The 13,929-nt window shown below is 54.4% G+C and overlaps 7 protein-coding genes across 7 annotated transcripts; 3 read left to right on the top strand and 4 right to left on the bottom strand.

Moving 5' to 3' along the window:
* Positions 1 to 29: 29 nt before the first annotated feature.
* On the bottom strand, positions 30 to 1,475 carry RHO25_006781 (uncharacterized protein; the record flags this gene model as incomplete). Its single annotated transcript, XM_023597578.2, has 4 exons — positions 30 to 751; positions 800 to 1,044; positions 1,373 to 1,394; positions 1,454 to 1,475. 4 exons carry the CDS (start codon positions 1,473 to 1,475, stop codon positions 30 to 32), a joined length of 1,011 nt encoding a protein of 336 aa, XP_023452258.1.
* A 1,151-nt stretch (positions 1,476 to 2,626) lies between these two features.
* RHO25_006780 (uncharacterized protein) lies at positions 2,627 to 2,935 on the bottom strand (the record flags this gene model as incomplete). The annotated part of the gene is made up of 1 exon (XM_065602843.1): positions 2,627 to 2,935. The coding sequence occupies one exon, from the start codon at positions 2,933 to 2,935 to the stop codon at positions 2,627 to 2,629; it is 309 nt and encodes a 102-aa protein (XP_065458915.1).
* A 1,399-nt stretch (positions 2,936 to 4,334) lies between these two features.
* On the top strand, positions 4,335 to 5,330 carry RHO25_006779 (uncharacterized protein; the record flags this gene model as incomplete). Its single annotated transcript, XM_023597577.2, has 1 exon — positions 4,335 to 5,330. One exon carries the CDS (start codon positions 4,335 to 4,337, stop codon positions 5,328 to 5,330), a length of 996 nt encoding a protein of 331 aa, XP_023452259.2.
* Positions 5,331 to 6,739: 1,409 nt separating this feature from the next.
* On the top strand, positions 6,740 to 7,438 carry RHO25_006778 (uncharacterized protein; the record flags this gene model as incomplete). The annotated part of the gene is made up of 1 exon (XM_065602842.1): positions 6,740 to 7,438. One exon carries the CDS (start codon positions 6,740 to 6,742, stop codon positions 7,436 to 7,438), a length of 699 nt encoding a protein of 232 aa, XP_065458914.1.
* An 859-nt stretch (positions 7,439 to 8,297) lies between these two features.
* XPO1 (Exportin-1) lies at positions 8,298 to 11,615 on the bottom strand (the record flags this gene model as incomplete). The annotated part of the gene is made up of 2 exons (XM_023597576.2): positions 8,298 to 9,089; positions 9,180 to 11,615. The coding sequence occupies 2 exons, from the start codon at positions 11,613 to 11,615 to the stop codon at positions 8,298 to 8,300; spliced, it is 3,228 nt and encodes a 1,075-aa protein (XP_023452404.1).
* Positions 11,616 to 12,314: 699 nt separating this feature from the next.
* RHO25_006776 (uncharacterized protein) lies at positions 12,315 to 12,797 on the top strand (the record flags this gene model as incomplete). Its single annotated transcript, XM_023597575.2, has 1 exon — positions 12,315 to 12,797. One exon carries the CDS (start codon positions 12,315 to 12,317, stop codon positions 12,795 to 12,797), a length of 483 nt encoding a protein of 160 aa, XP_023452260.1.
* A 421-nt stretch (positions 12,798 to 13,218) lies between these two features.
* RHO25_006775 (uncharacterized protein) lies at positions 13,219 to 13,703 on the bottom strand (the record flags this gene model as incomplete). Its single annotated transcript, XM_023597574.2, has 2 exons — positions 13,219 to 13,367; positions 13,421 to 13,703. The coding sequence occupies 2 exons, from the start codon at positions 13,701 to 13,703 to the stop codon at positions 13,219 to 13,221; spliced, it is 432 nt and encodes a 143-aa protein (XP_023452261.1).
* Between the last annotated feature and the right edge of the window lie 226 nt (positions 13,704 to 13,929).

Genomic DNA, 13,929 nt, shown 5'->3' with positions numbered 1-13,929 from the left:
GCAACTCTGTCCGCATTCATCAATACCGATCACCTCGTCTCAGAATAGTCGTTCAGTGCGACGCAGACAGCGCCACGATGGTGCCCGTTATACTGTCGAATGATATTCTTACTCGCCAACTCCCACAACCTTGCATAGTGGTCACTGCAAGCGGTGACGAGGTATGCAGAATCTGCCGAGAAAGCGCAGTCCCACACCCAGCGTTGGTGGCCGTCCAGTTCATTCTCGAGTGGGAATGCCCCAGTATTGTCCTCGCCAGAGGCGGACACGACGGCACCATCTTCATCTGTCGTCTCTTCTGGCGATGCGGCCTTCTCCAGATCAACAGTCCAGATTCTCGCGGTGTGGTCGGCAGAGCAAGTGGCGAGCTTACGAACGTCTGGCGACAGCAGGACTCTGGTGATGTATGTGCCGTGTGCTTTGAATTTCGTGATTGGAATGAGGGTAGTCATATCCTTGACAGTGACAAGTCGCCATACGAACACAGCGCCATTTGTGCTTGAGCTGACAGCAGCGCAAAGAAGTGAAGCATCCGTGGCCACAGTGACTGAAGCAATACTTTTGTCTTCCTCTGGCACTAGCTGATGACTGCACTTGTTCTCTGATAGGTCCCAGATCCGGAGATTACCTCCACGATCACAAGAGATGAGCTCGCCTTGATTCGGGTGAATAACGACGTCATTCACAGGAACGCCATGTGAATAATTGCGCTGGATGTGGCCACTGCGGGTGTCCCAAATCTTCACAGTGCCTATCATGTCGTTAGAAACAGCTGATAGCATGTGAGCAGATCACCTACCGTCTTCTGAAGATGTTACCATCCATTTGCCTTCACAGTGGAACGCAACGCCAGTGATGTTGCCGGTGTGGCCCTCGAATGTGAGTACTGCGGCGGGATTCGTCGACTTGATATCATAGAGTTTGACAGTATGGTGTCCAGCAGCGGCGAGAAAGCGCTTGTCTGGAGATATGCATAATCGGTTGACTTGGGAGTCGGGATGCGGAATGGTACGCGAGCAAATTCCACTGAGGGCTTCCCAGAAGCTGCATCGAAGGTGTCAGCCGAACCATTTCGTACGTGAGGGCGCTCTGGCTGCTACGCCCTTGAGCCTTCGCATAGCATCATGTCCTCAATTGGAGTGCAGAACAGGTCGAGGCCAATAGTAAGGACGTAGAATTCGGTGCATCCCGTAATATTCGTCTTCGCGCATTGTACTTAAGATGAGATTCCGTTCGAACTTGCACGATCCCCTGCCTCGAAGGTAGCCGTCCATTACACAGCGAGTTTTCTTGCAAGTTGGCCCCGACTGGACATATTTTGCGACGCGTCTCGAGATGAAGAAATGCAAGCCAGGACAATGCGACTGCTTACCGGATGGTGTGATCGTACCCAGCTGGCAGCCCAATCAGCCAACAAGTCAAAGCAGATGCTCGCACGACCCCATCTACCTACCGGTACAGAGGATGACAGACATCTTGATACGACCCCAGTCTCGGCGACTGGGGCTGGCTTACACTCTATGAAAGGCCAATCGCCGCGACCAGTCGCAATGTGGGCGGCGGACTCGATCCGTGGGCGGCAAGGCTTCTGCGTGGGTGTCCTCTGGGGTTTGCGGCGCGCTTCGGTCCCAAGAGGGCCCAGACCAGTCGTTGCAATGCTCGGTCGAGCGTTGCCGGAGGCGATGAGATGTGTTGTCTGCAAAGGCGATGTGCATCTGCGGGCTGAGAGGGCCGAACCAGGATCTGAAGACCGCGTCGTGGAGTATTGCCAAGGCGCTAGTGAAGCTTAACGCGACTCCCACCCTTTGCACAACTACCAAAAATGATGGGAAAGAACGACAAGGTCGACGTCAAGATGCGACAAGGCCAAACGAGGCAACACGTGAGAAGATTCGATGTGCCAGATTTTCCGAACTGGAGGGCTGCGAGCTTTAGAGCTTACCTACCTGACGCTACTATCTTGGAGCATTTCGTTCCTTCATGAGCTGACGGCTGGCAGATTCGCTGAGGGAAACCTCATCTTGTCTCGCCATTGACGGCTTATGATGTCACGAAGAGTAGATTCCCTTCGAGTTGAGCTGGATCAAAACTTCAGCCATCCGACACATGCTTGTTGTCAATGACAACGATGTGTCATTGCAGCAGCAGTATTGCTGATTGTGGCTGCTAAAAGAAGCTGGAACGGCCGAGGTGTGCTCTCGTGGCCCTCTCTTTTCGTGCGGCCTTGATCGCAGTTCTGCAAAAGGCGTCATGGTAGTGGAGTCCCATCATCAGCGTCAATTATATGCTCGCCTGATCTTCGTATGGACCACTCAGGACTTTTGCCGGCCGGACATAAGCGAACTCCGGTGGTAATGGAAGAGCTATGCTGCCAGGACTCGGTCTCAAGCTGCTTCTGAGCTTGGCAGGATGCAATGATTGGCATTGATGATCGCAATAGTTCACAGCGCTGAAGCTTCATTGATGACATGTGTGACGAGCCCGATTATTAGAATATGCTCAGCATATGCTGCAGTCTTCGACGACTTTGTCGGCTCTGATATGTCTTCGACGTCTTTCGTGTCTGTGAACTAGTGCGTAGGTCGCTGAGATGCTGAGCAAATACGGCTTTGCAACATCGCTATGCTTATGCTGGGGAGACTGGCTGGGATCTCTTCGAAGCCGCAGCGGCGTGGTGTGCGGTCCAGAGAACTTCAGCTATCGGCCACGCGCAGGTATCAAGGCTCTTCTCTTTGGGCACAGCCTCGGCTTCAAAGATCCCCTCAGATCCGACCTTCAAAGCGCCTGGCGAGAGGTTGTTGCAGGAATCCATGCCCTCTCGTCCTTGCGACGGACCCCATTCCATGCAGCCACCCGTCGACCGCGCAACGGGTTTCACGCCTTCGACGTGGCACGAAGTAGGGGGAGTGTATGGTCCACGAAAGAGCTCGCGCATTGTGGCTTCTCCTTCTCCACGTGTCTTAGTGCTCGTGAGCGGCCTGTCGCGCGCGCGGACGTGAATACCGGTCACCGAGAATGTGTCTTCGCTAGCTAGCAACATGAGAGCAGTGGGCTGGACCCAATCGTCGCCAGCTGTGGGCACCTATTTGCAGCGGTCTGCATCTTCGCACCGACGCTGGTGGCTGTCGCCGTGTTGAGCGCGCTGCTGTTGCGTGAAGGCTGCATCGAGCGCGTTCGAAGCACATGGTTTGACGGAGCCCCAAAGCAGGGGGAACTTCCACGAGCTTTGTTGCAGAGCTAGCCGCGCAAATGCCGCTGTTTAGGAGTGTTGCCCAACTGCGAAGTCCCGTCAAACACGTGCCTAGTGTGGAATCGCGGGCAATCTGGAACAGAAAGAGGCACGAGTGCAAGTCAATGGCGATCCTATCGTGCATCCACCAGCACCTCCCGCGATGTTTATGGGATCTCCATCGAAGATGGCTCAGTCCGATCTTGTAGCCTACTGCATAGCACTTGCAGCGCGGCACATGCTGGCTTGCTCTTCGGCTATCGATATTGAGCGAGAGGGAAAGAACGCGCTGCTTGGAGACCTATCCTGACCTCTATCTCGACTGTGATTACCCTAAGCAGCTGCTTGGCTGGTAGTTGTGGTTCCAACATGGGCCAGTGCAACTTTACCGCAGGATGCCTGCCCATGCTGCTCCTGCAAAGAGATCTTGGAACGCCGACCAAGCGATCGGCTCGTGTGCCCTAGCTTCGGCACATGTTCAGCTCCGAACAGCTACAACGCAACGTTTATGCGTCGTACGGCTTCCGGAGAAACGGGAGGATTCGCGCGGCTCTGCTCTACATCACAGCATCCTCAGCTGCACAGCTTTCTCAAAATCATGTTGCGTCTATTTTCTGGAGCGAAGTCGGCCAGGGAGGCGCAGCTCCATTGGAGTTACAGAGAGAGCGTTCCATTGGAACGTTCTTGAAAATTTTCTCTCCACGGCCTCATTTTGCTTCACAACGCCGCCGACGACGCTGTCGGTGTCGCATGGATATGCTGAAAACACGAGCTTGGAGCTCCGAAGCGTGGCTATCTGCACATACCCATATTGTGAGCTTTCGTAACGCGACATCGCTGTCATTGTCGCTGGGGAGTGAGTGGATCCCCTTTTCGCTCACCTCTTGGAGAGTACCAAATTTTCGAAAAAAGACACAGTAGGTCGGACGCATTGCAACAATATATGCTACAGTCCCCACGCCCTCTGGCAGTCGAATTACAGTCAGATTTCTGAAGCCGACCACGTTGAATAAGCGAACACCACAGCTCTTTTCAACACACTCTCCAAGGCTTCAACCAACACCACGCCAAGCAAGTCGGATCGAGGTAGTCAGAACCTCACAAAATGTCAGCAGAGATGGACTTTTTCGCAGACGTCAAACCCTGCTGCTGGAATTGCATGCGGGAGTTGTCGGACGTTACCCGCGCGCCATGTGAACGGTGCCTTCGTCAACTTCCGCCTGGCGACTTCGATTTCGACCAGGCAGCCGCGCCTTTGCAACCGCCGATGCAAAGGCAAAACTATCCTGCCTTCGACGGAAATGTTGCCGACCTCAGAGCCCTGGTCACGCCAAGCTTACCTGCAACCCAGCAGGTCAATGCTCCCATTGTCCATGGAGCAAACTTTCAGGATCGCTCCGCCCTCGCCAATCTGACCGAGCCACAACCGGTCAATGCACAGCAGGAGGCCACTTTTGCGCCTGGTGGAGACAACGCTGCTGGTTTCTCTGGCCCTCGCCCTGGACGACCTGCCGCCGAGGTACTAGGTTTCCATACGGGTCCTCGGGCAGCTGAGACGTTCGGTGGAGAGGGTGATGTGGCGCAGGTGAACGCTCAGTACGTTCCTGCAGGACAGTGGGGTGAGTACGGCCACCAAGGGGTGGGTCCTTTGGCCACTCCGGCAGCTGCAGCTCCCGCCCAAGCAACCGGTGGAGCGACGACGCGGGCGCCACGGAGGACACTTGCCCAGAAGACTCCGGGGGAGGTGACGCGCCAGCTTCAGAAGAGTCGCTACCAGCAGGGCCCCCAGCGCATGGCAAAGCAGATCACGAAGCTTTGCAAGTGGAACGGAGACATGGTTCGGGACAAGCAAAAGATAGCCTACTCCAAGAAAGCTGTGCATGACTGGGCTAAGCAATATGGCCTCCGCTGGAAAGACGGAGACCATTTCTTCGAGCTGGCTGGAACCTCTCGTCCTGTTGCTGCCGCTCACATGCAAGCAGCCCAGGATTGGGTCGCCCAAGGGAAGACTCCTCAGCACTACGGGGGCGCCAACCTGAAGAAGCTCCCTGTCGCTTGGGTCACCAACGCGCACGGGCTCGGAGGCAGGCCTTTCGGGTAATCGAAAGCTGCCATCGTGGCTCTGTGCGTGGCTGGTCATCACAGCCACTGGACATACCGACGAGTCGACCTGGAGCTTGGCGCTAGCGCAGAGGCAGATCCCGTGGGCGGAATTGACGTTTCATCGGTGATGCATACACACGAGCATCCCGATCACTAAATCTTGATCACCCTGTCTGGCTATCCCATACTGAGCGATGGCCTGCAGAGGTGTGACACATCACAGATCCATTTCCGAATGAACCACACCGACCGTGGTATCAGGACAAGAAACGGATCGAATCCGGATTTCTTCACGAACCGGAAACGCAGCGGAGCGTATTGACCGCTGTTCTGAGGGAGCGTATTTGACCCTCGGACTGGATCATTCTCTGGCCGAACGACGCCGACAGTGGCGCTAGGACAAGACATGGATCGATTCTGGAATTCTTCACGAACCGGAAACGCAGCGGAGCGTATTGACCGCTGTTCTGAGGGAGCGTATTTGACCCTCGGACTGGACCCTTCTCTCGCCGAACGACACCGACAGTGGTGCCAGGACAAGAAATGGACCGATGCCGGAACAGTTGAAGGACCGGAGAGTCAGTGGAGCGTATTGACCGCTGTTTTGAGGGAGCGTATTTGACCCTCAAGTTGACGCGCACCCTGCCTGGCTATCCCGTATTTGGAGATTGGCCTGCAGTGGTGACACTAATTACAAGACGATCTCTGCCTGAACAGAAGCGACGACGCCACCAGAACACAAGACGCATCCCACTGACGATTAGATTGGGGCTGGAGGCAGTAAGTCGCGACACAAGGGCTACTGACATCAAGTGAAATCTTCGCTCACGATCTTGGATTCAGCTGAAGTTGGTTAACCTGCCTGGCTATCCTACAGCGATGGCTTGCAGGGGAACTTCACCTACAGCTTTGCTTCCGCGCGTCTTGTACTAACCATGTCGTTCGAGGTAATAAAGCAAAGCGCGAGGCGATGTACAGCTAATCAGAGATAGCTTGTAAATGCAATAATGTGACTAACCCACGCTTGGCTATCCCGTCTCGTTGGTGATGGCCTGCAGTGATTGCAGCTCGCTTTCGTGACCATCGTTATACTTTTCGTGACTCCATATTTTGGAATCGCTGTGGGCTGTTCGGTTTCCCAACAGCGCACTGGAAGCTCACGACGATAAACACGGAGACGGCAAGCGCTGAGCCTATGACTCCATCCAACTCGACTTTTGAGTGCTGCCGAGTGGCCAGACGCGGCCGTACCAGGCAATTCAAACTTTGTGTGAAGCATCTACCACTTACCCATTTGCTGGAAAGTCCACAGCCGTCCCCGACGAAACTCTACTACACGAGTTTGGCACTGAGGCGCCCTCGATACAGATCGCTCGACACTGCTTTGGTTTACAAGAAGACAATGGTATGATCGTCGAAATCGTGCCATTCAAGTACCCCACAAGAGCTGCCGGCTTTTCGTCTGGGAACGGGCGACTTCTGAGGCAACCACAGCCAGTGGACGTACACGAAGATCTCCAAGACTCTATGTGTCAAACAATCGAGAATTCCAATGCGTACTTGGTATTCTTCACGGGAAACCTGCCACACAACAGCTATATCAGCAACACAAGACGTGCTCGGAGGCAATTCTTGTATCTGTGCGAGGACGATGCCAGAGCTGGAACTGGGCCATGTATCGAGATCCGTTTCGACAGGAATGAGGTACACAGTCTGCTCACCCCATTGCCTAATGTGTACAGGATGATGAAGGACGGCCTGGAGATCACGGCAGCACTCAGCGCAGATGTGAGACGAAACTTCATGTATAGTCTCCTGGGACGACAGAGACCAGCCATCGGCTTTGAGGATCTGACCCTGACTCACCTCATAGGCCTTACTGGGGAGGTGCAGATTCAGAAGTACTTCGGTGTCTACGAAGACAGGGCATACGTGTGCGACGTTTGTGGACAGCCTTTCCACAAGCGAAAAGACTTGAACGGACACGTCAAGACGCATGCCACCATCAAGCCATACGTCCGCGACATCACCGGGTGTGGAGAGCGTTTCTTCCATCAGCACGAACTGAACAGACACACCAGGAGGCATTCGGGCATCAAGCCATAGGCCTGCGACGTGCCCGAATGTGGGAAGCGTTTCTACGAGAGGTCGCAGATCGCGTAGGTCAGATGAGATGGAGACACAGTGGCGCGCAAGAACCAAGTCGCGCGGAGACAGGGGGAGGAACTGCATACCCCATCGCCTGGTGTCATTCGAAAAGCAACATTTCGGAATCATCATGCTCCCTTGTGCTCTTCTCTGTCCCTCGAGCTCATTGCCTGCCATCATCTCTCCGCTTCCAAGGATTTTTCTCCTAGCACTAATTTGGAAGGACGATCAGAGCCGGCCCTTTCTCCACATTCACGTTACGCACGAAGCCACTCGGTATCCCCTTCGACAAGAGTTCTCGGTACGGAATACGACAGAATCATGAGCAGGAAGCACGAAAGTAGAATGAGTTCACTTTCAAACTTTCCATTTCTCCGCGATCGTCGCGCTATGCTATTTTTTGTTTGTTGGAAATCTAACACTGTCTCTCTACATCTCCTACAGCTTGTCGCTCTCGACGACAGCTACAGTAGTCTCATGCCCTTTCGTCAAACTCTTTTCTTCTTTTGATCTTATAGTTCGGCCGTATCGCGCGCATGTATCTCGTATCATCCCTTCGATTCGCCTGCGCGCCATCATTTCACACTCTCCAGAGATGTACCAAGGAGCAAGTTTCGGACCACGCAAGCCTACCTCTGACCGCACTCGTCGTGTGCAGCCGTCTCATGCGTGTCTGCCCTCGCTCTCTTGAGCTCTTTTTCCACAATTGAATGTATGAAAGGTATCGAACAATTCAAGCAACCCAGCCCAACTGTTCCAATGCATCATTTTCCGCGTCTATACTCCGCCCTTTGCTCAACTCCACTTCTTGATCAAGTCACAAGTCGTCCTCGTCAAGTTCCGAAGGCTTGAGAAGACCGCCGACCTTGGACATGCGCTCGCGCTCGGCGTCCTTGGCGTCGCGAATGGCCTTCTCGCGGTCCTCCTGGAAGAGCTCGGCATTGTCACCAGCGAACTCCTTTAGCTGAATGAGGAAGTCACGAAGGATCAGCTTGAACTTGGGCAGGTCCTCTGTGCTGTCGAAAAGCTGCTTGATGAAGTTGGTGATCTGTGCGGCCTGCAGGTTCGGGAATGCATTGCTGAGCAGCGACGCGACAAAGTTCTGCAAAAAGTCTTTGTTGGTGGTGCCGGCGGTAGCTTGGTCTGGGGTGTAGATTGGCTGAGAAATCTTGTTGGCGCCAACGAGCCAGAAGAGTCGGGCGAGCAGCATCGACTGGTACTTGAAGCCGGCCTTGTGGTCGGAATCGGTAAGGACGAAGAAGACGTCCTGCAAGATCGTCGTGTAGAAGCTCTGGAAGAAGGCATCGCACGTCTGTTGGTCGGTGTGGTTCGCCATGTTCTCAACCAACTCGATACACATGTTGAGACCCTCGCCCTCGACAGCACGATTGTCGTGCTTAGAAGCCCACATGCAGCTGTCAATGACGAGCTTGAAGTGAGCCTGATCGAGCTTGATGAGAGCCGGGAAGCAACGCTGGTTGATCGCACGCAGCAGCTTGAAGAACTCAACGCGATGTTCTGGGTATTCGGAGAAATCCTTGTTGATCATGTCGAGAGTGCATTCGAAGCAATTGTCGAGAATTGCAGGCACTTGTTCGGTCATCATGCCCTGTGGGGTCATGTTAGCGTCGTCGAGCTTACCTGTCGTCGCGAGTGCGCGTACGATCATGTATTTGCTGGTAGCCTGGGTCCAACGTACCTGAAGTTTCGTGATCAAGACAGTAATGACTGCCAGGACCTCCGCCTCGCGTGCATCTGGCACGTTGTTCTTGTAATCGAGGAGGATGGCTTCAAGCAGCTGAGGCACCAGCGTTGTGTGCACCATCTCCAGATCGTCTGCTTTCTCGACATAGGTCGTGATGAGCTTCAGGATCTCCTTCTTGATGGTCCTCAGACCTCGCACTTTGGGCATCTTGGTGGCGATGTTGCCATCACGCTGCACGGCCTCGTCGATGAGTTGTGATGATGCGCGGTACATGGTGAGCATGTCCATGTAGATCCGGCCAATTTGTGGGTAGAAGTATGCTCCGATGCTGCTGCAAGCTGCAACGTTTGTCTTCATGATGTTGCCGACGACCTTGATCGTCTCGGCATTCTGCAATATGCTCGGGTCCTGGTGGGCTGACTGGATGATCTGGTCCCACGCAGCATTGGGCAAGCTCATCAACTCACCAATCAGACGCTCCTGAGTATTCTTGTGGCCCTGTGCGCTGATCATGTAACCGCATGCCTCGTAGAAAGTATGGACCTGCTGGGGAGACAGATCGCAGGTAATCTTGCGCATGGTCTTGACAATCTCATCGATGAACGGTTCTGTCTCGCCAGGCTGTTGGATGACGAAATGCCGCTTGCACTTGTTAGCAATCTTAATGAACGTATCGCAAGCCATATCCTGCACACCCTCGTGCGTCTCGTGCATGAATTCGAAAAGCTTATTGACGACAGTCTTGAGGAACTTCCAGTGCGCCTTCAAGAATCGTGGGTACTGTCCAACAATGTACATGATGTTGGATGCCACGACAGCCTTGTTGTCCTTGCCGCGCTTCATTTCCGTAAGTCCCAGCAGGTCTTTAATGACAGTGACAAGGAAACGCTTCTCGGTTTCTTCGTTCATGGCACCTGAGATCGAACCAATAGCCCAGCAGAGCGTGTTGCAGTTGGCCCAGCTCCACTCTGTACCATCGACTTGTCGCGCCAACTTCTCGGACATGATCTGCTCAGTGTCGACGACGTCAAGATGTGTCAGGAACACTAGACATTCTCTCGTCGTCTTGTAGAGCTGGATCGTGTCCGACTCCTTGACGAACTCACGCACAATCTCTCCTTCATCGTTCTCCACAATGAGCACCTCCTCAGGTCGGACCATCTTCTCGATCATGACTTGTCGCAGGTTGGAGAGCACATCGGTGTACTTGTGCTTACGAAGTGGGTAGTTAGCCAAGATTTGTGGATTCATCGCGCCGCCTCCATTCGCCATCCCACTCATGTTGATGAGTGGGTTCATCTCTGTGATGGGGATCTGCTGCATCTCGTCGTACAGCTCACACACCAATTTCGTCCAGTACTCGAGGCAGATCTTGAAGATCTCGCGATCGTCAATCTGACTTATCCGAATGAGGTAGAAGTGGCCATGAATCAAGAAGTCTCGATTCGGTAACGCCTCGATGAGGCTGAGGTGATTGCTGAAGAAATTGCACAGGAAGAGTGCGAGATTCTGGACAAACTCTTGGTCTCTGCCGTTTGAAGAAGCGTACGTCTGTTTGAGGTCTAACGTAAGAGGAATGATCTTGGAGATGGTGGTAAGCGTCTCAGTAAACATTTCCACCAGCTTTTCGTTCCAGTTTTGCTCGGTCTGCAGGCTGCCAATCTCGGTCAAGCACTTGAGAGTGATGTTGCGGAATTCAGGCACCTCGAGAAAACGGCTGCGCAAGAGCTCGATCAGCGACATTTGAGTACCGGGTGGGGTCTCGAAGATATAGCCGAGTGGGATCCAGTTCAAAAAGCGCAACAGCGTCTCGAGTGTGGCCTTGATCAGACTGGGTTGGTCTGCGGTCCGTAGAATCTCAGAGCAGAGCTGGTAGATGCTGGTAAACTCGTCGCACATGCTCTGTTTGAGCTGGCGCGTCTTGGTACTCGTCATCTGCTCCGCTGAGAAGTCGAAGACTTCCTCTGACAACAATCGCAGAATGGCCATGTTGTTCTCGCATATGGGAAGGCTGCTACGGCATGATGTGACGATTTCGTTGATGAAGGTGGGCCAGTTGTGCGGCCACTCTTGCTTGAGAATGCTGACCAGTGTCAGGTTGAGCTTGTTGAGCAATGCGCGCTCCTTCTTCAGGCTCTCCTCCGAGCTGCTCTGTTGGATGATAACGTTGACGACGAAATTCCGGATGCCCATGCACTGGTCTCGCGGCAGCACCTTCCACCGCGTCATGATCACGTTGTCGAGCACCTGCAGCCCAAGGTACTTAGTCTGAGGGTATTGCGCCTTTTCGAGGATCTGGTCGACCATGAGCCAGGCATCGGGGTTCTCTTTGAATTGATTGAGTGAGGCTTGTGCCGCCTTTTGCTGGTCACCACGACCCTCGTAGAAGGCGCGCACCGTGGCGTCGAGCTCTTCGATTGTGGTCGCCATGTTTGTAGCCGGGTGTGGTGGTCACCACTCGAGTTCGGTGTTGGGTGTCTCGCAAGCAGGCGGGTGCTCTGAAAAGATGAACGCGCAGACCGCTTGGAGGGTGGCTAGGCGGGGTTCATGCAGCTGTGACAGCGGCGGGCGGGATAGTGAATTGCGGTGGTGGTGCACGTGAAGGAGAGGAGCCTGTCGGTGTTGGGAGCGGTGTTGAGTGGAAAGCTCTGCACTGTTAGTGTGCGAGAGAGGTGGGCGTGTTTGTGCTCTGGCTGGCCAAAGTGGCGGGTGCCGCGTGCTAGCGTGCGTGGAGAGGAGTGGAAAGCGTCACTGCGCGCGCTGCCACGATGACAAAGCGGCCGACTCGAAGCCGAATAGATTGTGCAAAGACCCGCCGTAACACTCTGAGCAGTCGCAGAAGCAGCAGCGCGGTGTTGTCAGTGTTGCTGGGAGAGCGAGCTTGGTTGTCTGCTGCAGGTGGCTGTCCCAAGGCGGCTCTAGTCGATTCGATTTGGCGGCGGGGTTTGCTCTTCCACGTGCCCTGCAGCAACGGCGTCACTTTTGCTGCGAACAAAGGTTCCCTCCTGCCTACATCATCTATCCGACATTGCGCGAGCACAGCCTGCTCATGTCTACCTACGACCTCAGAACGTGTGTGTGCTCGTAATCCCAATCAGGACACACAGTAATCGCGAGATACATCCAAACATGGCTCCCCATCCCCAAACACATCTCGCCGCTGCAGGCTCTCGGTCTGGCACAGCGACACCTACATCGGGCAGCCAAACGATCACCGCAACTTCCAGCTCGCAGCCGTCTGCTACACTTCGCCTTCGAGGCGCGTCACCCGCATCTGGGACAGGCCCACGCGTACAATGGGCTGAAGATGTCATTGACAACGAAGGCATGGGCAAGAAGAGCTCCAAAGTTTGCTGTATCTACCACAAACCTCACGAACCTGGCGACAGCGACAGTGATTCCTCCTCCAGCTCGGACGACGATAGCGACTCCGAACCCGATTTGAGCAGAGCGAGGAGAGCTGGAGACGGTGGCAAAAGAGGGAGGAAAGGCAAGCACGATCATGATCATGAAAAGGGAGAAGGGAGTGCGAAAGATAGGAAGCCGAGCCCGAACGCGTACGAGAGGCAGCCGAAATACAAAGGAAAGGGAAAGAACAAGAGCGAGGGCTGAGGATGAGGTTTTCATTCGGAGGATATTCTCTTTATTCTGGTCATCTTCTATGAGATTATCCGGACATCATTACCAAGGCAATCGACTTGCTAAGGCAGTCTGTCCACACGGGCGTGGCATCGTAACGTATACCCCTCGGAGCTGCCCGAGGGGTTCGTGCAAGACACGAGACTGGTACTTCTACCAGCCTGTAGATTTTGCAGACCAGGACGCTGGCTTCTCGGTATGTCTAGGCTAGGTGGTAGCACCATTCAGCTTTTTCGGCAGCGTGGTTGTGTGCTTCTCGAACATGGTCTGCGTCATTGCGCAGCAGCAGCAGGTAACACCACTACCTCGGTTTCGATTGCTGAGAAAGGCTGGCCGTGCGTAGGTGGAAAAAGTTGAGGACAGACGATATCAGTCCGTTCGGCGCCGCAGCAGTTCATTCACCGGCCTGGCTTTCCTGCATCGCTTTCTTCGCATGTTCAGCCTGCTCAATCGGGATGCGGACCAACGTCTGTGGAAGCTGCGGCTCTGCGTTCGGTTCCGTCTGCTGTTGCTCGTCGGCCTCCTTTGGCTTCGGGATAGCAGCTACGGCAGTATCAGCAACACATGAATAGATAGAAATACGAGACGCAGCATACCACTAGCCATGTGTATCGCTCTGAGCACAGTGTTCCAGTTCGCCATCACCGCAGCCACAGCTTCCGTGCCATTGCTCAGCGTGGCCAGCCTCTCTTCCAATTGCTGCATTTGTCCTGCCAGACCAGCGGAAAGATCGCGTAGCTGCTTCAGACTTTCCAATTCCAACTTCTTCTCGTTGATGCGCGATTGAATGACGGAGGACTGCGAGTTCGTCGACCCGTGCCCGCCCAAGCCCGAGGACGGGCGCATCATGCCGGACGTCGGTCGTGGTGCGTATGACATCGTTGCGTACCGGCGCGTTGTGTCGAAGTGGGTGCATAGAAGACCCTTCCCGCGTTTGCGCCCAGGAACGCGTTCCATCGATGAGCGTTTCGTCTCGGGCGGGCAGAGCCGCAGCTAGCGAGAAAGCTTCCTGTTTCTCCTCACAACGCGCATCTGTTTACACGGCAGGAGCTGCACGATAAGGTTACACGAGGACTCGATACACAATTTGCGATTGCTGCGCCTG

The sequence above is a fragment of the Cercospora beticola genome, chromosome 4, assembly GCF_033473495.1.
Source record: "Cercospora beticola chromosome 4, complete sequence".
Taxonomy (NCBI): Eukaryota; Fungi; Ascomycota; class Dothideomycetes; order Mycosphaerellales; family Mycosphaerellaceae; genus Cercospora; species Cercospora beticola.
Note: the sequence above shows the minus strand (reverse complement) of the source record. Positions and strands in the feature narration are given on the sequence as shown.